The sequence below is a fragment of the Coregonus lavaretus genome (assembly GCF_964263955.1).
Source record: "Coregonus lavaretus genome assembly, chromosome: 27".
In the NCBI taxonomy this organism is placed as follows: Eukaryota; Metazoa; Chordata; class Actinopteri; order Salmoniformes; family Salmonidae; genus Coregonus; species Coregonus lavaretus.
The window spans coordinates 22,529,797-22,553,031 of record NC_140014.1 but is presented as its reverse complement, the minus strand read 5'-3'; the positions used below and the strand labels follow the sequence as shown (position 1 = coordinate 22,553,031).

The 23,235-nt window shown below is 42.2% G+C and overlaps 1 protein-coding gene across 1 annotated transcript; it reads right to left on the bottom strand.

The window, feature by feature from the left end:
- LOC311102354 (solute carrier family 35 member F4-like) lies at positions 1-19,218 on the bottom strand (the record flags this gene model as incomplete). Its single annotated transcript, XM_084143670.1, has 7 exons — positions 1-242; positions 827-916; positions 995-1,187; positions 1,300-1,425; positions 1,556-1,775; positions 2,299-2,599; positions 19,005-19,218. 7 exons carry the CDS (start codon positions 19,216-19,218, stop codon positions 1-3), a joined length of 1,386 nt encoding a protein of 461 aa, XP_083999796.1.
- Positions 19,219-23,235: the final 4,017 nt, after the last annotated feature.

The following is a 23,235-nucleotide window of genomic DNA, read 5'->3' as shown; positions in this document are numbered from 1 at the left end:
TCATGCCATAGGGATTGAGACGGCGCCATTGGCTCGGCTGCGGCTGTGCGTGTGGATGCTGGAATCGGTCAGCTCCTCGCTATGCTCCTCAGACTTCTTGTCTGCAAATGTGGCGAGGAAGCGCAGTGTGACGGAGTCCCACTCCTCAGGAAGCAGCAGTAGCAGGAAGCCCAGGCAGATGATGCAGGTGGCAGCCAAATGCACCACACTGAAGATCACCTCATGTTTCAACACATCTACCACTAGGGAGGGAGGGAGGAAAGGAAGGAGGTACGGAGCGAGAGAGAGAGAGATGTTTTGATTAATTAAGCAGAACTGAGGTATAAGAAGAGAGAGGGAGAAAGACGGAGAGAGATGTTCTGATTAATTACATAAAGTAACAGAAACAGCAGGACACAAGTGGGGGGATGAACTGAACTGCAGGGGGATATATGTAGCTTAACAATGCAGTTTACAATCAGCACAAGTGGGCCACTACATTTTCTCTCTGCTCTATAGGTCTACACCCCTGCACCGCGCCAAGCTGTAGTAACCCACTGACCTTCATACAGTCCACTGTGGTTAAGGAAAATAACTTGTCTGCAGGCATTTAGTGTCGCCTTGGCAACCTGATCCTCCCTTAGTGACGGATAGTTGCTGCATCTATGAAGGCACATTGATGATTGGGTTTCCGAGGTGAGAGAGTCAGACTTGCTGTGTAATCTGTTTGTTGCGGGGGCCTCAAGTGCTGACATTTGGATACAATACCTCTGCATGCATTAGAATAAAGAGGCCTTTACACATATTTCAGAGATGCACGTACACACATGCACACACAAACACATACCTGCATTGCCGGGCACACTGAGCAGTGTCCCTATAGAGATGAGGATGGGGTACGTAAGCACCACACCAAGATTAACCAGGATATTGAACACTGGAAGAGAAATGACAACGTTAACACAAATATCGTTCCTAGTATGATCAACTAGTGTGTGTGCGTGTGTCCACTCACCCAGCCAGAGCCCGGCCAGGCCACACAGGTATCCCCAGGGCAACGAGGACAGAGAGCCCCAGTGCTCCACTTTGGTGAAGTAGAGGATGAGGGGGATGAAGGAGATGAAGATGAGATTGAAGATGCCCATGGTGGAGAGAAAGTGAGCCACCTCACCCAGGTTGGCACTGCCTAGGAACATCTTAAACAGCACCTGCAGCAGAGGAAACAATGTCCAGATATGTTATACTGATGGAACTCTATGTAAAACTAATTAAGAATACTAAGAATTTCAGTATAAACAGGCACCTGCTTAGTAAACTAACCTTGTAGAGAGCCGATGTGGACGCGGAGCCCACAGCCAAGGCCACGCCTATGATGGAGTCCCCATGGAAACCATCTGCGTAAGCCATCATGACGATGCCTGTGATGGCCATTATGGCTGCCACAATCTGCAGGTAGGGATGAGGGAGGTAAACCAATCAACCTTAATACTTGTACCTACTTCCACACCCTTGTATGATTCATTGGATAGCTGTGTGACCAAGCCCAATGAAGTAATAGTAGTGATAGAGTACTGACCCGTACACCCATGAAGCGGTCCTTCAGGACGATCCAGGACAGTAGGAAGACGAAGGCCTTGTGGCAGCAGTAGAGGGCTGAGACGTCAGTGGCGGTCAGCTTCCTCAGGGCCAGCAGGTACAGGTAGTTAGTCAGGGTCCACAGGATGGAGAAGGGAGCTGTCCTCTTCAGGAACAGCTTGAGGGTCATCCCATCCTCCCCGAAAAGCCTGCTGCACTCTCTGACGAATGGAATTAAAGAGAGGAAATACGGGATAGAGAAAAGGGGGCAGTTATTTACTTCTCAAAGTTGTTGGTAAGAGCACTTATCAAAGGGATTAGTCCTATACACATGAGGAAATGTGAGAGTGGGAATTACACAATTTTGGATGGAAGTCAAAACCGTTCTTCCGGCTGAGAGGCAATGCTTCATTGAAATGAGCAGACACCACCATTATTACACTGGCCATTTCTCATGGTTGCGGTCAATATCCCCATTCACACGCCTGAGTGCCAATGGTAATTAGAGGAGGGGTGTGTAATATAAACAACGTCAAACAGCACTAGAGGAGATCAAACCCACTGAATACTGAACAAACAGCATTTTACAAATCTGATAACTACTGCAGCTCCCATAAACACTTCTGGGTGTCACAACTGATTCAATACCCTGGAATTATAGTCTATGGAGTCTATGGTTTCTCAATGAGCTACCTAGCCTGTGCAACCTTGTATAAGCTCTTCCCCACTGTCATGATAAATCACCTGAATCTCTGTATAGGCGTCTGCTTGTCCCGGGTGGTGACCACATGGCCTCCGTAGTACAGAGGGAAGAGGAGGATGTTCCAGTTGGTGCTGAACCAGGAGACAAAGAAGGGGCAGGAGAAGGACTTGAAGGTGAGCTGGACCAGCTGAGTGGTTCCCACCCAAGAGAAGGAGACACATAGGACCAATAGGAGGCCCCCCAGCACCTTCAGCACTGCGTTAGCACACGTCTGGTATGATGTCCCTTCTTCACTGGCCTCACTGCCTGGTGTGTCCGCATGAGAATCAAAACCCTCCTCTCCTGTGGGGGTAAACACATCCATAGTTAAAGTATGGAGGGATATGTACTATAGGCTTGTGGCATCACAAGAGGCATTGGTGTAGGTGTGGCTGAATAGCAGACGCTTCAGCACCATGGACAGTGTCATAAGCTTCAGCACCATAGACAGTGGTACCCCATTCAGCACCATAGACAGTGGCACCCCATTCAGCACCATAGACAGTGGCACCCCATTCAGCACCATAGACAGTGGTACCCCATTCAGCACCATAGACAGTGGCACCCCATTCAGCACCATAGACAGTGGCACCCCATTCAGCACCATAGACAGTGGCACCCCATTCAGCACCATAGACAGTGGCACCCCATTCAGCACCATAGACAGTGGCACCCCATTCAGCACAATGAACAGCGACACTCTGGACAAAGAGCCATAAGCATGTGTTTTCAGTATTTGTTTTTACAGTGTGTGGTTGATAGCAACAGATCAATTTGAATGTTCCATTTTCACAATAAAACACTTAGCACTTGACAATAAAGCTGATGTGGAACAGCTTTCACAAAGACATTTAGAGTGGATTGTTCCATAAAGGCCAATGCGTTCCAAGTTCCATTCTATGACGTTATCCTGGCTGCCTCACTGAGGTATGTAAGCAAGTATTGATCATTCGTCCTTCATGAGCAGTCAGTCCTCCAGTTTGAATTACCTGCTATAAAGGCACTAAGGCAAAGCTTTGATCAAAATGTGTTGTCTTGGCATGCTGGTTGCTGGTTGCCCATGTCAGAAATAGCACCATAGAGTCATTATACAACACAGGGGATTTGGTCCTAACATAGACATGTATTCAGACATGCACAGAAACCTGACTCCCAAAAACGATCCACATTATGAATGTGTCAGCCCAATCACGTGTCATCCGTCTCTAGAAAGACATGACAACCTTGTCAATTGTGGCAGCCTGTTTCTTATCATGCTTTCTATCGCTCTCTAAAGAAACTACAGGATTGATAGTTTAGAGGTCTGGCTATTGTAGAATAAGACTCTTCAAAAATACCTTTTAGAGCACTGAGCAAGATGTTCCACTAGGACTTTCCCTAGTGGACATAGCAGGGGCCACTACGGTAGACTGCTGACATCTTTACAACCACAAGAAAACATTATTAAAAGTTTAACAGACCTGCCTTTTTGTTTTTGCTTGCGACTGTAAAGAGAATAGATTAGCAAAGCTCTGAGTGTGCATTTCTGTATTCAGTGGCTTCAGTGCAGACTGGGTGGTTTTTGGACTGGTGCAGTGTGCGCAGGGAGACTGGGAGCAAGGAGAACCGTAAAGCTAACTGTGAACACACACATCAAACCCACTACTACAGAGAACCAGGAATCGAGAACAGAAATGTAAGGACTTATATTGAATGTTATTCCTTGCAGCAGTCATTTTGCAGTCAAAGCAGAATAATATTGGTTGGTGCATTGCCTTAATGGATTGTGGGTGTGAATGGGGTGTGTATCACTGAGATGATGTGCGGCTGTTTCCGGAGAGATCCAGGATCCGTTATATAGGCCTCCACAGCGTGATCAACTTACACCAGGGCAGGAATAAAATATGGCATGTGCTGGGTGTTTGCTGCGCACTCAGCCTGCTGGTTCAGAACTATGGGTCCAGCCCAGCCATTTCCACCATGGCTATAGACATTACATTACAGTACAGCAGGAAGCAGCAGCCTCTACTTGGAGCTTTGAGGAGGGCCATTAGCAGTGCTCAAAACAATATGAGTACAATCAGTGCCTTTAAGTTATCCAATAAAAACCCTAATGTGCATTATTAGGTATCCAACCTCTGCTCCCAGAGAGAAAACAAACTATTGGTTCAGAGCAGTCTTCCGTTACCCAAAAAATCCACTCAAGACTATAAAAGTGTGCCACTATGATTCATACCTTAGAGTTCAATGTGTCAAATCGGAGGGCCTGTTGTCTGGACCTCTGGCAGTCTCTATGGGGGTGCCACAGGGTTCAATTCTCGGGCCGACTCTATTCTCTGTGTATATCAATGATGTCGCTCTTGCTGCTGGTGACTCTCAGATCCACCTCTACGCAGACGACACCATTTTGTATACATCTGGCCCTTCATTGGACACTGTGTTAACAAACCTCCAAACAAGCTTCAATGCCATACAACACTCCTTCCGTAGCCTCCAACTGCTCTTAAACGCTAGTAAAACTAAATGCATGCTCTTCAATCGAACACTGCTTACACCCGCCTGCCCGACTAGAATCACTACTCTCGGCGGGTCTGACTTAGAATATGTGGACAACTACAAATACCTATTTGTCTGGTTAGACCATAAACTCTCCTTCCAGACTCACATTAAGCATCTCCAATCCAAAGTTAAATCTAGAATCGGCTTCCTATTTCGCAACAAAGCCTCCTTCACTCATACTGCTAAACATGCCCTCGTAAAACTGACTATCCTACCGATCCTTGACTTCGGCAATGTCATTTACAAAATAGCTTCCAACACTCAACTCAGCAAATTGGATGTAGTCTATCACAGTGCCATCCGTTTTGTCACCAAAGCCCCATATACTACCTACCATTGTGACCTGTACGCGCTCGTTGGCTGGCCCTCACTACATATTCATCGCCAAACCCACTGGCTCCAGGTCATCTATAAATCACTTCTAGGCAAATCCCCGCCTTATCTTAGCTCATTGGTCACCATAGCAACACCCACCCGTAGTATGCGTTCCAGCAGGTATATCTCACTGGTCATCCCCAAAGCCAACACCTCCTTTGGTCGCCATTCCTTCCAGTTCTCTGCTGCAAATGACTGGAACGAACTGCAAAAATCTCTGAAGCTGGACACACTTATCTCCCTCACTATCTTTAAGCATCAGTTGTCAGAGCAGCTTACCGATCACTGCACCTGTATACAGCCCATCTGTAATTAGCCCACCCAACTACCTCATCCCCATATTGTTATTTACATTGTTATTTATTTTGCTCATTTGCACCCCAGTATCACTTTTTGCACATCATCTTCTGCACATCTATCACTCCAGTGTTAATACTAAATTATAATTGTAATTATATTGCACTATGGCCTATTTATTGCCTTACCTCCATAACTTACTACATTTGCACACACTGTATATATATTTTCTATTGTGTTATTGACTGTACGTTTTGTTTATTCCATATGTAACTCTGTGTTGTTGTTGTTTTTACCGCACTGCTTTGCTTTATCTTGGCCAGGTCGCAGTTGTAAATGAGAACTTGTTCTCAACTGGCTTACCTGGGTAAATAAATGTGAAATAAATAAATAAATAAAATAAAAAATACCTTGACTCTTCCCCTTAGGTTCTCTAAAACAGAAAGCAGAGTGTAATGGAATGGAATATGCATGAGATGAAACTCTTTCAAATCAGTTTTTATTTAAAGATAACAAGGGTAACATTAATTGCTGGCTTAACATGTCATAGATGCTTAAAAGTGTGTGTGCTGGGTTCTGTTAGACTTTAAAGCCTTAGAAGTAGAAGAAAGACGTCGGCAGCACATCCAGAATGAAAATGTCCTTGAAACCCAAGACACTTTATGCTGTCTGACCCTAAGTTACAATAATGCTGCTAGTCAGTACCCATTCCTACAAAAGCTTAAGTGTGGACAGAAACTTCAATGATGACAAAACCAAACAGTAACACCATTCAACAGCAAACATACACCTACAGTTCCTTTATAATATTAGTTGAGCATTGCATCTCTCCAAAGAGTGCCCTTCCAGCGACACAAAAAGACAATGCTGGACTAACAGACAATGCTGGACAATGCTGATTATGAAGACAGACAATGCATTAGAATCAGTTCCAGTCAGTGTTGTTTGACTTCTTTCTTCAAAGGATCATTTTGATATGGAAACTGTATCTCTGTCCCACTTTGCTCCATGGTTACTGTGGCAATTCAACAGGTTAAATAGGGGGTGCTTATATTTGTCCTGTTTCACACATGTACAAGTGTGTAACCTTAACACGTGAATGGTGAAATGGAAATGTGTTTTTTGCATATCCCACTCCCCATGAGAGTGGGGTCACAGCATTGGATCAGCCATGATTGACCGCAACCCGGGTGCATTGCTCAAGGGCAGATTGACAGATTTTTTACCTAGTCAGCTCGGGGATTAAAACTAGCAACCTTTTGGTTACTGGCTCAATGTGCTAACCGCTAGGCTACCTGCCCCCCAATAAGATACAGTAGCTAACTTTCACTGGCATTTGGAACTCTGTCAATTTGGCTTGGGATCTTGGCATACAGTGCAGAGTTTAATATTGCAGAGTTTTATATTGGATGAAAATGTCCCCACCAATACATCCAGGAAATGTAAGACTTGTAACATAATTTTTATGAGCGAGTCTGGATGTAGATGTTGTATGCTGAGCTACATTTCTTTGTCCTCCTCTCTCTGCGGTTCATTGACCATTCAAAGACCTTGCCCATACTGAGAGGACATAATTCACTGTACAGTACTGTAGTGGGTGCTGGGTGCAGAGAGTGACACATTGTAGGCTTGCTAGCATCCTGTTTCCCCAGGCACAAGCACCACATTTTTATCCATTGCCAGGATGCGGATATTAAAACAAAACTATAATTCCACATTCCACCTCATTAATGCTGAAGTATTGGCTACATTTGAGCTTCTGTAACATACAATATGGTATGGCACAGTGAAAAATAACTTATCAAAAACTAAAAAGGAAACCTACAGTATCTCACAAGCTGTAGTCTGGACACTTGACTGCATCATATGGCTGAGGTCTTGCAAAGGACAGGAATATCTCTAAGCAATGCTGTTTAGTAGGCCTTTCTCTAGCTACCTATGCATCCTGTTATATACTGTATTAAGCCCAAAGCTATGTTTTGAGTTGACTCATAAGCAAAGGTGAGAAATGAAAACAACATTGATGTTCCTACACGGCCTGCAGTGGTATACAGGGGTCAGGAAGTGCATTTATTCCATACCAGGTGAGACGAAAAGACATGGATTAATTGAGGATTAAGTGTATCTTTTGTTAATCTCTGCAAAATAGACAGAAAGGCAATGGATGATATAGAACTCAAATCCTTAGAAACAGGACAGTGTATGGCTGTGGAGAGGCCTGTACCATTTAAAGGATGTTGTACCCATGTCCCTCTCTAAATGGGTTTTGCCTAAAACTAATCATGTACAAAACAGGTAAGCAAGAAGGAACAGATGTGAGAACAGCCAAGCCGTCAGCCTGTTTGGGTATGTCAACATCAGTGGTGTGGCACAAATTACAACTTGAACACAACTAAACACACGCTGTGATATCGCAATCCCTGTCGATAAGTTCTGTATCCCCTCCCAAAGAATGGGGAAGAGTAAAGGCATTGAAGTTTCTCATAGTTCTGTAATACATTGTCATTCAAGTGAAAATATTGAAATAATCCTAACAGTTGATTGGTAAAATAATCATTCATCTGATTGTGTATGATTGTGAATAATCACAAGATAATGAAGAGCATTATAGTCTACTTGATAACTTTATATTGTTTATATAATTTTCATGCCATTGTGACATTTCATTTCATAGACTTAACAAGAAGCCCAGTATGCACTATTCTGTGGAGGGAAAATAGTGTGCTCTTTACATAACCATAGAAGGCCCAGAGCACACAATTATACTAGGACTGGACACATCCTAATTTGTTTTAGTTACCTTAACTCTCCCTCCCTTCTTCCTCCCTTTCTTTCTCTATCTCTCTCATACTCTGCCCTTTAGGGTTGATTTTAATGAGCCATGTAATGACCACTTAACACTAAGGCCTATTACACAAAAATTAATATGTAAAAACAGCTAAACTGCCAGAGTCGTTTAGCTATAGGCATTAATAGTGCCCAAAGATGGTAATCACCACGCATATCCCTGCTCTTATAGAAGGGTTTGATGAGTTTCCAATGTTGCCCATCTTAGACACACAGACACGCATGCATACGCAAACACACAGATGTTCACACACATGGGCTCCCGAGTGGCGCAGCGGTCTAAGGCACTGCATCTCAGTGCTTGAGGCGTCACTACAGACCCCCTGGTTCAATTCCAGGCTGTATCACAACCGGCCGTGATTGGGAGTACCATAGGGCGGTGCACAATTGGCCCAGCGTCGTCCGGGTTTGGCCGATGTAGGCCGTCATTGTAAATAAGAATTTGTTCTTAACTGACTTGCCTAGTTAAATAAAGGTTAAATAAAAAATAAAAAAATAAATAAACATATCCAAGACATGGCGCCTAGGGCGAGACTCCATCCCCTTTTCCCTGTCCCCTACCCCCAGTCAGGAGTCTTTACCTTCGGAGATGGAGCAGGTGAGGACCTGGGAGCTGTAGGAGCTGAGAGGAGCCACTCTGGCTGAGTGCTTCTTCATCCTCCAGTAGGGGCAGAGCCAACAGTCCCTCCCTGAGATGTGTGTATGTTATCTGTCCGCCTGGCTAGGCTGCTGCTACGCTCCTCCTGCAATCCCTCTGCATCCCCAGGCTTCAGGCTCATCCACAGGCGGCTTGCTTTAGCTCTCTATCTGCCTCTTCTTTCTAAATGTCAATTGATGTTTATCTTCTTCTATCTTCTTCTTTAGTTCTGTCTCTCCCTCCTTCTCAATCAGTTAAGCTGACTCCCTCACTGTCTCTGCCTCCTTCTCAATCAGTTGAGCTGTCTCCCTCACTGTCTCTCGCTCCTTCTCAATCAGTTGAGCTGTCTCCCTCACTGTCTCTCCCTCCTTCTCAATCAGTTGAGCTGTCTCCCTCACTGTTGCTCCATCCTTCTCAATCAGTTGAGCTGACTCCCTCACGGTCTCTCCCTCCTTCTCAATCAGTTGAGCTGTCTCCCTCACTGTCTCTCCCTCCTTCTCAATCAGTTGAGCTGACTCCCTCACTGTTTCTTCCTCAGATGTTGTCTCTCCCTCTGGACAGTGGTGGAGCTCAGTAGAAGTGCTGTGGAGTGGAGACTACTGTTGCGCTGTCATGCCGTGATCCAACGCTACACTGTCTCCAAGGTAGACTGAGATTCAAGTGTGTGGCACTGTGCATTCACTCCCTTAATCTCTTTCCTTTAATTCCCCCTCCTCCTCCCTTGCTTTCCCCTCCTCTTCGTTTGCTGTGCAAATCAGCTGCTTTGTTTGGAAGGTAACCAAGCAGCCACAGTTAATTATGCTGTGTCAGCTACTGCCCCCCCCCTCCTCTGCTGGCACTTCTCTCCTACTTCACTACTCCTTCAGTCTTAGATTATTTATAGAGGTCCTGTCCTGTTGTCTGTGCCACTGCAACACTAATGAATTTAACTGAGAAGGGGAAGGGACTTACCTAAGTCCACACCACCCCTAATTCCTCACTCATCCTGGACTCACTCAACCTGGGGTAGATGTAACATAGTAAAACTCCAATTAGTATGATATGTTAAGTTTAGTATGTTATGTATTCATTTGTGGATGCCCATCATCCATTTCGAATGACATGTTACAAATTGCAATTTGTACAATATGTTACGAATAGAGTACCACAGTACTGTAGCAATGAATACATTGGCTAAAATGGCTACCCGGACTATTCTCTTCTTAATTTTTATTTTATTTTATTTTTTACTTCAGTTTACTTAATAAATATTTTCTTAACACTTATTTTTCTTAAAACTGCATTGTTGGTTGAGGGCTTGTAGGTAAGCATTTCACTGTAAGGTCACTGTATTCGGCGCATGTGACAAATACAATTTGATTGGATTTAAATTGTGCAAGTTTTAAATTGACACAATACCTGTTAGCAAAGGTGTCAGCTAGAGAGGATGTGCGGGAGTTTGCAGGAATTTGTAGTCTTGCATGATGTCTACTTTGATGCTAATTAGCATTTCTTCGAATCTGAGAGTAAATAGAGCTGAAAATATCGATAAAAGTCACCTTGTCCGAGAGAGATTTACATGGTATCAAAATGTCATGCCAGGGTAAGCCTACACGAAACACAGCCCTTATTTTAAGTGTTTCTAAAATCCCCTATGGGAAAAATGTATGGTGGAAAAACGATTGGAACCATTTCCCTGTTTGACCGCTAGGTTTTATGGGTATTATGAGGCTCTATTGCAATTCCTACAATTTGTTTTTGCCTTAAATAACCTTCTGTCTTATGAAATAATACCAAGCATAACATATCATACTCATTAGAGTGTCCCGGATCTACATTTACTATGTTACGTCTAGTCTATGAGACCAGGCTGCCTCAATACACCTCACGACAGGGAGATCTGCTGCAGTACGAGCTCCCAGAGTCTAGATGAGAAGGAGAAGCGAGTCTGGCTGCACATCCTCTCTCCAACACCCTCACTTTCAGCCCACTTCATGGTGCTCTGTCATGCCCACAGAAAGGGGGCTGGAGAGAGCAGGGACCAGATACAAAAACTGTAGCTACAAAGTATTATCATAGGGAAAAACAGGGTATCAGAAATTAAAAATGTTCCCACTGCCTAACTATTTTAGTAAGCTCATCCTGCACAGGAGAGGAGAAACACCACCTGTAGGTATCCCAGTATGCCCCAGCAGAGGCGTGAGCACATGGCATACCCATGGCCCATGTGAGTGTGGTCAGGAGTTTCCATCTCACAGTGCCATCTCTCCCAGTCATCCTGCCTCTCTCTGCGGTTTTTATAATCAAAGATTGTAATGGGCCTCGCCGTCACTTCGGCCTATACATCAATAGCATACAACAGCATTCATGCGGTGAGACACAGAACAGAGGTTCAGCACCCTTTTAATATATATCCCCCACCCTGCATACTCTCATGCCAGTAAAATCAAAGCCGACCGGGGATGAGAGTTATGTATTGCTCAAGGGAGCAACAGCAGTATTTCACCAGAAATATGAACAACAGTACAGTGAACCAGTGTTGCAGCACCTTCCCATTGTGTAGCCCTAATTACAGTTACCAGGAAACCAGCTGTCCCTGCGTTTTTGCAATCATGTGTACTCCAGCCTCTCTCTGTCACTATATCAGTGTCACTCTGACCCCCCTCACCGCTCTCCTGTCTCACCTCTCCAAATCTCATCAGTCAGAATCCTGGCAAGGCTACAGAGAGCATGGCAGATCACAGTGCTTCACTGTTCCTTAAAGTCTGAGAGTGAGTGGGGCAGGGCAGTGGAGACTGGAGAGCTGGCTCCCCAACTTGCACATAACATTCTTAGAGCTTGGTGAGAGCGTGGTTTTCCTAAGGTTATTTTGCATACAACCTTCCCACAACTTTCTGGGAATGGTGCAGGATAGTTGCTTGGCTTTGGAACATTCTCAGCACATTTAAAGTTGCAATAGGTAACTGTTAGGGCGACCCAACCAAATTCACATAAAAATGTGAGTAAAGAGATCGGTCATTCTCATTGAAAGCAAGTCTAAGAAGGTGTTCTATGTGCACTATTTCTATGCTACCCCCGTACACCAGCTTCAAACAGCTGAAAATACTAAATTTTGGGATATGGAAAATATATTTCACAGCGGTTTAGATGTTACAATGACTCTCTACACTATACTTGCTTGTTTTGTCACATAAACTGAAATAAGGCGAACTATTCAAATTTTTGCAACCAGGAAATAGGAGAGTGATTTCTGCATAGTGTACCTTTAAGGAACTTGACAATTTTTTAAAATATTTTTTCTTGGTATTTCATTACTTTAACAGAACGTTTCCTAAAAGTTCAAACATGGTTACGTTTCATTTCATATTTCTTAATGTTCTAGGAATGTTCTCCAACTGGTTTGACATTGGGAATGTTCTCAAATAGTTCAGAGAACGTTAACAAACAGCGTTCTTCTGTGGGAATTTCAGTACTTCAGCATAATGTTTCCTACAGGTTTCCTCATTATTCTATTTAAAGTCATGTTCTCAAATTGTTCCGAGAATGTTAAGAAAACTTTCCATCAAAACCACAAGAAAACTTTAGTAACGTTCAGAGAACGTTCTAAGAATGTTATTTTAAAAAACATACATTCCTTTCAGCATCAACAAAACTCTTTCTATCTTCTGTCTTGTTATGTGTGTTCAGGTGTGTTGCAGCGCCCACTAATTGGCCACACATGATCTTAATGATTGCTTGTTTCCTTTGAAATGCGGTCTGTTTGAATAGACTAAAATGAACAGCTTTGAATTAGTAAAAAAAAACATGGCATGCTAGCTCTATCTTGGTGGCACAGTGGACTAATTCCATAGATACAGAAGAGAATAGGTTTAAATCCCATTGACTCCGTGCCACAATAAAACATTTATGTGTTTGCATGATTAATGCCTGAGCAAATGAATTTCCATGGGTCCTATCTGTGCTTAGAATTCAAAACAGTTAAACTAAGCTAGCATTGTTATTAAAAGTCTTATTGTTCTCAGAACGTTATTTAATTACCTTCAAATAACCTATAGTTTCTGCTCTCAGAATGTTAATAAAACCTCCCAGGAAAACTTTCAGGGAACCATGGTAAAACATTCTCAGAACCTCCCTGCAACCTCTAAATTAATGTTACCAGAACACATGAAGTTTTCACTTCTGTTCTCAGAATGTTTAAAAAACGTTCTGTTTTACCAGTATGGAAAATTATGGCTTTGTTCTCAGAACAAATGGGAAACCAAAAACGTACATTCCCACAAGGAATCAAATATGATAGCTGGGTCTGGCTGCACCTTGTGCTTGTTTGATGGGTTGTAAAAGAGAAGACACCGTCATGCTGTTGATGTAAGGTTGGGTACAGTACAGTACAGTACAGTATGTAAGCAGAGAATGGGATGGATGGTGGTGGGAGGTTGGAATGGTTCCCTTCCCTGAGGAAGGGGGCTAAGGGGGGCTAGACTTAAAATAGCCCCACTCAACCACAGTGGAGCCAGCAGCTAGACGGGGAGGGGAAAGAAAGGCAGATAGTCAGCACATTTTGCCCAAGGATGCTAAATCAGTTTGCACTGAGAGTTTAGGGGATTGATATAGAGCCATGGTATGGAGACCAAACTCAGGTTTACTAGATCATGAAAGGCTGGAAAGGTGATTATCCCACCCAAACAAACAAACACATACAGACAAATCCACAATTGTACACGCCCACACATGAACACTCACACTTGATTGCAGCACTGATTGCATAAAAAATTAAATAGTGCTGTTATGATATCTAATCACACAACAATATAACAAGGGGCAAAATGGCCTTCCCAGCCTTCATACACGGTTACCATTTTGGTCATTGTAATTACTGTACTAAACAACTGAAAACCATCCATCCATATCTAACTGATCCTCATACATTCATCTGTGTGTTGTTTGTTTTCAGCCACTTGTTAGGTTGGCAGAGTAGAGCAACAACAGCAGCTGGTGAGATGGAACATCTGGCGTGACTCTTAGTCCTAGTGCTGGGATGGGATGACCATAAGGACTGGGACAAGCCCTCTCACTCTGTGTTCCAATGACACACATCTCCACCTCAGACTGACCAAACACATCCCCCTCTCATCACAACCCCACAGACCCCCGACCAGGGTTTATCCATGGCCAACACAGTGCTGCTGTTGCATCTTGGACCAGGGCACAGGTCCCCAAAAAAACTCAGCACTCCTCCATAGCAACGGTGTTGCTCCAGTGTGCTCTGGCCCAGTACACTGACGCAGTCGCCCCATTCAGGGCCTTTGTCATTCAGATTATCCCGTGTCCCACTGCCACCGTACAGCCCTTTGTCTTTATGCATCTCTCTGTTAATCAGTACATCTCAGAGATGAGCAGGAAAAGGACAAGAGGACAGAGAGGACAGAGAGGAGAGAGGTGTAATAGTATTCTGACTACCCATATGATTATAACAAAGCATATAATTTGTATCTACATTGTTCTTAAACATATTAAATCATTACAGGACTATACAAAATAGTGTGAGTTTTGTGAAGTTAAGATTGATGATTAAAACCAATGCCCATCACCTGTCAGTGAAGAAATCTCGAGTCTTAAGAGGAGGACATCTAGTGGGCATAAGGGAGAGTAGCAGACTAGGAGCATTAGTTAGGATCATTACCGATTATTTTCTGTAAGATGTAACTGTAACTGTGTATCAATATAACTCTGGTCACCTTAAGTATTTGTTAACTAATGCAAATAAGGAGCACCATATGCCATAAATATGCCCATGTTATGTGCATTCAGTGGTTCTTCTAGGGAGATAAAGAATGTCAGAGCGGGTGTGATTTAAGGAGCTCTCCATGTTGATTTATACATGCAAGTAGTAATAAGGCTAATTACACTTCCAGTCACAGCTCCCCTTTAACTAGCTGTAATTTCATTGGAGGACTGAGGGAGACTTTATGCTGAGGTTCAGATAAACCACAAGTGGGCACTATGAGACTGCTGGAGGGACTGGCTGTACTGAAAAGGTACTATGCTGCTGTTTGGAGAAAGCTAAGGAAAATACTGACCACAGGAGAGAGGGGGCAATGCATGGTAACCCCCACCTCTAACAGTAAAGGTAAATTAAGGGTGGTATAGCAGATATATGCATTTCCTCCATCAGTTTTATACTGTGCTATACTGTTGCTAAATTCTCACAAACACTGAGAATATGTGGTCAAACTCACTTTTAAGAAGATGCAGTGTATGCTGAGTTAGCCTTAATCACCTATCCTAAGCACCTAGATTCCTGCTTTGCCTCCCATGTTTGTATGTTTGCTATATTGGCACACACACAGGATTCTTTAAAATATTTTGAAGAAATATTGTACCCATTACATTGTAGGGCTTTTACCAATGATGTATGTAAACCCTGGATTGCTGATGCTATGTATTGGCCAGTGAGAGCCTTTGAAGCCACCGGTCGGCCATATTGGCACTCCTCAGAAGGAGCAGCCCTCAATAGGAATTAATGGAATTCTACAGTTTTTCTGATGTATATTTGTTGTTGTAGTGGGGACAGTAACATTAGAACTTTCAAAAAATTATACTTTAAGAATAATGTTTTTATATATTATTTTTTGGGGGGCCCATCACACCCCACAGTTTGGAAACCACTGATCTATAGTATATTCAAATAATTGGTTTTTACCCACTCTCAAGAGAGCTGAGGGCTAGTGGTTCAAGAGAAAGCCCACATCCCATTAGACGCTAGTTAAAAATAGCAGGCTGAGAGAGGGAGGCTGGGAGTGGGACAAGGGAAAGTAAGTGCAGACATAGGCCTACATGAAGATTGTCTGAGTGAAAATGTAATTAAATTCACCTGCTGCTAGTAGGTTGACTACCAGCCCATACAAATATGTTCAACATAGCGGTTTGTTCTGTCATATTTTGATGTCAACAAGCACTGATATGGAACATTATTTAGGGATGGGAACATCTTAAATGATTCAATAGAAACATGAATGTGTTGTCTGTATGTGCTGTCTGGGAAGACTTTTAGCGCTATAAGTATCATAGTGTGCCTTGTCATATTTGTTCTGAGAACACTCCAGTCTCTGGCGTTTCCAAACAGAGTTCTTATTCCAATGTCAACGTTAATGTGAGCTGCCAGCCTAGCCTGGTGCTGAGTGACGTTGCCAAGGCCTTTCATTTCACTTCCTCTCTACTCTGCCAGTCTGCCCAGTGGGGTGCCAGTGCCAGCCAGCTCCATCTCATCACTTCACAGGCATGATACTGTACACCACGAACTACACAATATTATACTAATGCTTGTTCAAGGGACACTGATAGGCAATTTGGCTGAGCAGGGCCAATGACGAGTCCCCAGAATTGATCTGAGAACTAGGGCTGGGGTAAGAGGGAGCTATATTATTTGTACAACTTCAAAGCAATACTCCAACTTGAGTCAGTTTTGCAATTATCTTATCACTTAATGTCAGCAAAACATTTACATTTTTGGTCATATCCCTGTGATCACAACCACCATGTGAACTTTAGCCAACACCCTTTCTGAAAATGTTGTCCATGATCCTCCTTGGAGGCATATATTAATTCACTGCAGATGGCAACAAAAGTATATTGTCAACAGAAAATGGCCAAAAATATAATTACCCAATGGCATTGGCAAGATTAAACAAATGTTCTATATCTGTGCTATTTTTGCTTCATCCCAACAGCAACCTTTTTTTAAATGATATGCAACATTTCAAGAGAATTCAAAATTGGAACAAAAACTGACGAACAAGTGGCAGGCAGCCCTCAGACATCAACATCATAGAGACTAGATGTGTCTCACACATCAAATAAAGCAATCTTCTTTGTGAGACCCACATCTGGTTTGTCATAAGAAGTGTAATAAGAAAGTGACTGCGGGTGCTCTTCCCCTACACACTGAAAACACCTGCTCCTTGCACCTGTAATTTCATCACAGATGGCATCCTATCCATTCATTTTCCTTGGCTATATTACCAAAGAGTTCATTATGCCACTGTTGGTTTAGAGAGGGCTCTCTCTCTCATCTTATTAGATGGGACAGGTGGGAATATGTCCATTTAAACATGGTTGATTAGATTCCCAGTTAGACTATTGAAAGTGATGCCAAGAAGCAAAGATAATAAAGCCATATAATTAGAGAGAGATAAATGCTCCACCCCAGATGCAGCTACTGCTACAGGAGAGGAACCCAGAGAGTCAGTGAGGTATCCAACACTATAAGTTATGGTGCTCTCATGGAATATCATTCCTTGAGCAGATATACCATAGAAATCAAGTTCTATTTGAATTTTTTTGGTGGGCCCACTCTTTCATGGTATGCTCATCTTCCAGAGTGGCTTTAACAGTGTGAAAGAAAATATCTTATCAATTCAGACATTCTCTAGCTATGCTGAAAGTTATTTCCCCCTCTGCCTGGAAAGCTGATTACCTCGTATGACTGAATAAGATCTCAAAACATATTGTATGATACACTAAAGCCTGGTAAAGACTTGTTATTCACCCAGAGTGGTACTGCGTGTCACTGACTTCCATTGCTCTTTAGGTCTGAGTAACTTCACAACTAATTCATTTAGATGAGCTTTTATATAACATCTAGGAAATGCAAAGGAGCATGTGTGACAAGTCAAATTAAATTCAGTAGTGTCTTTTTCAGAGTTTGAAACACAACAGGCTCAGGGACACTGAATCTTTGATCTTTTTCTCTGACATCTTCAACAAGAGTATTAGATCTTCCTTACATTTACTCCCACATATACTACAATGAATAGGATTTCTGACCACTATAGCATTTTATGTGAAGAATACTGGCCTTAATCTCATATAGATTCTCCATATGCTATATGTAATGTTCATTATAAACGAGTGCTCTGGCTCTGCTATGTTCTTTATACAGTAATAGCTATTGCTGGCAGTAATTGCATCGTGGAGTGCCAAAGGGTTTTCTTTCTTCCTGCTGTCATTGATGAAGGGGATGTATATGGTGATTTTGCCACTTTGCAGAGCTCCTAGATTGAGATCCCTCGTGAACAACCCATATAATCAATCTCAGTTAATCTCAACTCATGATTTCCCCACAGCAAACATAGATTTATTACAAATCAATCCAATTAAGGGTGTCCCAGGTATACTGCTTGCAGCTTCTTCTAGCACTGTGAGGTGGCAAGAAAACCAAAGTATATTATATCCAATGAATCCTGCAATGCATGCACAATGCACAATGGTGGGGGTGTCTACTAGAAAATATGTATTCTTTTAATAGGGTGCCAACTATTAACATGACCAGCAACAAACAATTCAATAGGCATCCAACATCTAATACACTCCTCAACATCTGTTGACTCCTCCTCATTTAGATTGTTAAATGATTAAGTAAACACTACAGTACAAACAATTTACAGTCATGGTAACAGGCACAATGGTTTGCATAGACATCAAGTCACTATACAATGTGTAATAAATATGTCTGAGGCTATGCATCCCATTACGATATTGCATTGAGACTGACTGTCTGTGTCTCAGACCAAAAGTCAATAGGGATGTGAGGAGAAACATACTACTTCCTCTTAGTCGCCATAGCTAAAGCTGTGTCAGCGACTGTCACCTTAGAATGAAAAACAAATGCCCTCTTCTGACATTATACAAACCTCCGTAATTGACAGAACAGTAGAAACCAGTAGAATAACCATAGAAAATCACATGTCCCATCAATCACTGTATTTCATTTTGTGAGTGAAGATAATGTTTTGGCCTATTCCTGCAATCCCCTAAAAATGGTTAACATGAATTTAATATGTGGAAGCGAAGCTTATTTTCCCCTCTATAATATGCTGGTCACACATAGGCTACTACTATCCGTTCCATTGTTTCTACCTGGATGGAGAGATAGTGAAAATGTTTACGTTTCGTTTAGTTGACTTTTAGGCTGGCTACTGTAGGCTACTTTATTTTCTGACTGTTTAAAAAAATATGTATATCGTTTTCATGACTTACTTCTGTGACTGGAGTAGCCCGGGTAATAGCCGTAATAACCAGTGATCCGCAGAATTCTATCCTCAATGTCTTGCACACCGTTGTCTGTCACTTTGGAGGGGTCCCGGAAGAGAAGGTGGCTGTCACCCGCTTTGTCCGGTAGGTGCGTGTTCAACGGTTCTAGCCGAAAGCAGGGCTGGTCCCCTCCACTTTCAGCACCTTTGGTACTGATCATCGTCCGAACGGAAGGGAAGGATTCGGGTGTTCCGCGCTCACCATTCGGGTGTTCCGCGCTCACCATGCGAAAGATAGTATCAATGGCATCAATCAACAGCTATGGAAGGACATTCACATTTCACATTCCATAACACTGTGCGCAAGGTTATTGGAACTTGGTGAGCGTGACAGACATCGTACACCAGGTGGCGTTCCATAACGCTGTGCGCAAGGTTATTGGAACTTGGCGAGCGTGACAGACATCGTACACCAGGTGGCGTGTCACTATCGCATCAAAATTCAGGTGTAGTATGCTAGACTCTGGTCCGATCCCAAATGGACCCCAAACCCTACACCTATACAATTTTGGAAATCTGAGAGTGTTTGACAGGTGCAATCAATATGGTAATAGATCCATGCGTTGCCCTTTTAATAGCCTACATGGTAGTTTAACCATATTGCTTATAGCCTACCAATCAAATCATCTCAGTGTATAGGCATAGGGTCTAAGGGTCGGTTTGGGATTGGATCTCGATATCTCTCTCTTTTAGAAGATTTCCACTAGATAGCACAGCCACGAAGTCAAAATGTGAAAATAACAATAATTTCATACCTCGATTACATTGAGACACGATCACATATGTCATTCTTTTAATTTGTGGGAATACTTGGGAACAGATTTCCTAAATGAAAGTCATTTTTAGCTGAATTCCTGGTCTTTTTTTTTCTAATATTTTCTTTAACTATCCCTGGCCTACAGTACCAGTCAAAAGTTTGGACACACCTATTCATTCAAGGGTTTTTCTTTATTTTTTTTACTATTTTCTACATTGTAGAATAATAGTGAAGACATCAAAACTATGAAATAACACATATGGAATCATGTACTAACCAAAAAAGTGTAAAACAAATAAGAAATATATTTGAGATTTGAGATTCTTCAAATAGCCACCATTTGCCTTGATGACAGCTTTGCACACTCTTGGCATTCTCTCAACCAGCTTCACCTGGAATGCTTTTCCAACAGTCTTGTTTAACACTTTTTTGTTTACTACATGATTCCATATGTGTTATTTCATAGTTTTGATGTTTTCACTATTATTCTACAATGTAAAAAATAGTAAAAAATAAAGAAAAACCCTTGAATGAGTAGGTGTGTCCAAACTTTTGACTGGTGGTGTATGTTCATGTAAAATACCTTCTCATATTGTAGGCCTAATACCCTCAACTACCTTTGTCCTGCCACAAATCAACAACAACAATACCCCCTTTTCCCTCAATGAACTGTATTTGCAGAATCCATTCAGTGCTCCCTGTAGGCTCACTAGTTTTCCACACTGCACATATGCTGTACTTTAAAGGTCCAATGCAGCCGTGTTTTTATTTCAATATCAAATAATTTCTGGGTAAGAATTAAGTACCATACTGTGATTGTTTTCAATTAAAATAGTCCAAAATAAACAAAAATAGCTTATAGCAAAGAGCAATTTCTCAAGGAATTTTTTTGCTAGGACTGTCTGGAAGTGGTTTGAGTGGGGAGGGGAAAACTGAAAAGTAGCTGTTATTGACAGAGAGGTTTGGATCTCTCTTTCTTATTGGTCTATGAACTCATTTACCGCATGGTGATTTAACCATGGTTGGCCAAAACGCCTTCCAACCAAAACAGGCTGAAATTTCAGGCACTCTTTTCAAACAGCTCTTACATTAAAAAGGGTATTATCATAATTTTCACAATTTCATAGTGTTGAAATATATATATATAAAACACAGGAAAATCACGTTTTTGATTGCACTGAGCCTGTAATACTTAATAGGTGATGTTTATATTTAGTGTTTTCACTATACATGAGTCTTGGCAGGCAGGTCAGCCGTGATACATGTCAGTATTCAACGTCCATTAATGTCTGAGGACGTCGGGAGATGATGTGGAAACCAGCCACTAGGGGCAACAGTGAGAACTGTTACCTTCAAGTAGGTTTTGGTTTTGCTAAGGCATTGTGGACTGGGATGGAGGATGGGCGTAAGCATCTGCCTCTGGTTCAAAAACAACTTTCTATCCCTGGATTCAAACATGCAACCTGTCCACCTGATAAGACCAATAAGACCAATAAGAAAGAAGTCCAAACCTCTCTGTCAATAACAGCTACTTTTCAGTTTTTCCCTCCCCACTCAAACCACTCCCAGACAGTCCTAGCAAAATTCTTGCTTGAGAAATTGTTCTTTGCTAAGAAGCTATTTCAGTTTCATTTTGACCATTTTAATTCAAAACAATCACAGTATGGTACTTAATTGTTACCCCAAAATGATTTGATATTGAGATAAAAACAGCTGCATTGGACCTTTAAAGTACAGCATATGTGCAGTGTAGAAAACTAGTGAGCCTACAGGGAGCACTGAATGGATTCTGCAAATACAGTTTATTGAAGGGAAAGTGGGTATTGTTGTTGTTGATTTGTGGCAGGACAAAGGTAGTTGTCAGGTTATTAGACCTACATCAGGAGAAGGTATTTTACATGAACATAGGCCAGGGATCATTAAAGCATGCAGTTTACAATAGAATAACTTACAGGGTTAGTAGTCATACTCTCTATTATGGGAACTATAAGCAACCCAAAACGTTTTAAATTCAAATCTGAGGTAAAACCCCCAACAATCTATTTTCTCCTGCTGGCTGAGGGAGCGCCAGAGGTTCCAGGGCTGACGTTGGAAAGAAGGGAAGCTCCTCTTGACGGGATCCCCCAGTTTGTGGATGCTGCCCAAAAAGTGCTTACTATTGGACTTCAAATCCAAGAACACAAGCTGCAGTATTTCAATGTCTTTCTGATTCGCCTCTGTCCAAGTCCTCAGCACTTTGTGTGAAATTGATTTCTAGTGTGGAGAATTTGCACCCCTGTTGGCATTGTTGTGCAGACACTCGCTGAGTTGTGATGATCCCCCTGGGTGCCAGCAGTGTTTCATCTCCCTCTCTTACTTACTAAACCAATCTCTACCTCATGTTCTATTGTCTCTGGTTGTTTTTCTCCAGAAGAGTTATCTCCCCACTACCTGGCAGGGACATGATAGCTTCATGGCTGCAGCAACATAGAGATGCCAGTGCCCAGAAGTGTTTTCCCCAAAGGCTTTGTGAGCTTTGTTTCTGTGATTTTTTATTGGCCACCAGAGTCCAGTCTTCACAAACTACAGTGCAAAAAAAAGTTAGTAACTCTAGATAAATTGTAGGCCTGTGGTGAGTGTGAGGCAGAATTTTAAAACGGAGTTCTGGAATGTCAAAATCCTAAAGAGATCCTATTTAGTGATCTGAACACTTTTGGTGTACATCTACAGCTCCATTGTCTGTAGTGTCCTCCTGGTTGTCCTTAGCCTGTTTATTTATTTATACCCATCAATGTTGTATGTACCCCCCAAAACGCTCGCAGATCGAGTAACCTACATTATGAGATTATTATGGACAAAAAAAAAGACTATTATTTTTATTTGTCAAACGGCAGCCAAGCATCGATGATCATGTCACCAGAATAAGACCCTCGAAATTGATTGGAAAAAAGGATCAAGCTCATCACCTGGCACTTTCACCACCCTGTGAAGTTCATCATAACTTATTTCATCTGTAGCCTAATAAACGTCATGCTTTCCCGACGAGTTGTAGTGGGAGGACCACACAACATGTCATCGCGTGACTCCAAGTTTACTTTGATATGATGGTTAATATATAAATATTTGCGCATAAAAGCGTTTCCACCGACATTTCTCACATAATTAATTTTACCGACATAAAAAGATCCCACCTTCTCTAGCGTATTTAGTTTTGTCGACATTTGGAAAGTTTACCGACAAATGTTCTGTTTACATCCGGCCTGTCATAATTTTTTTGAATGATATGTAGGCCTACTTTATGTACATAAAAAGGTTTGAGTTCTTGTCGCCGGAGAAGATGGCTGCCGTTTTACAGCCCTCTAACCAATTCTACTATTATGTGTGTTTTTTGGCGTTATTTGTAATTTATTCTGTACATAATGTTTCTGCCACTGTCTGTTAT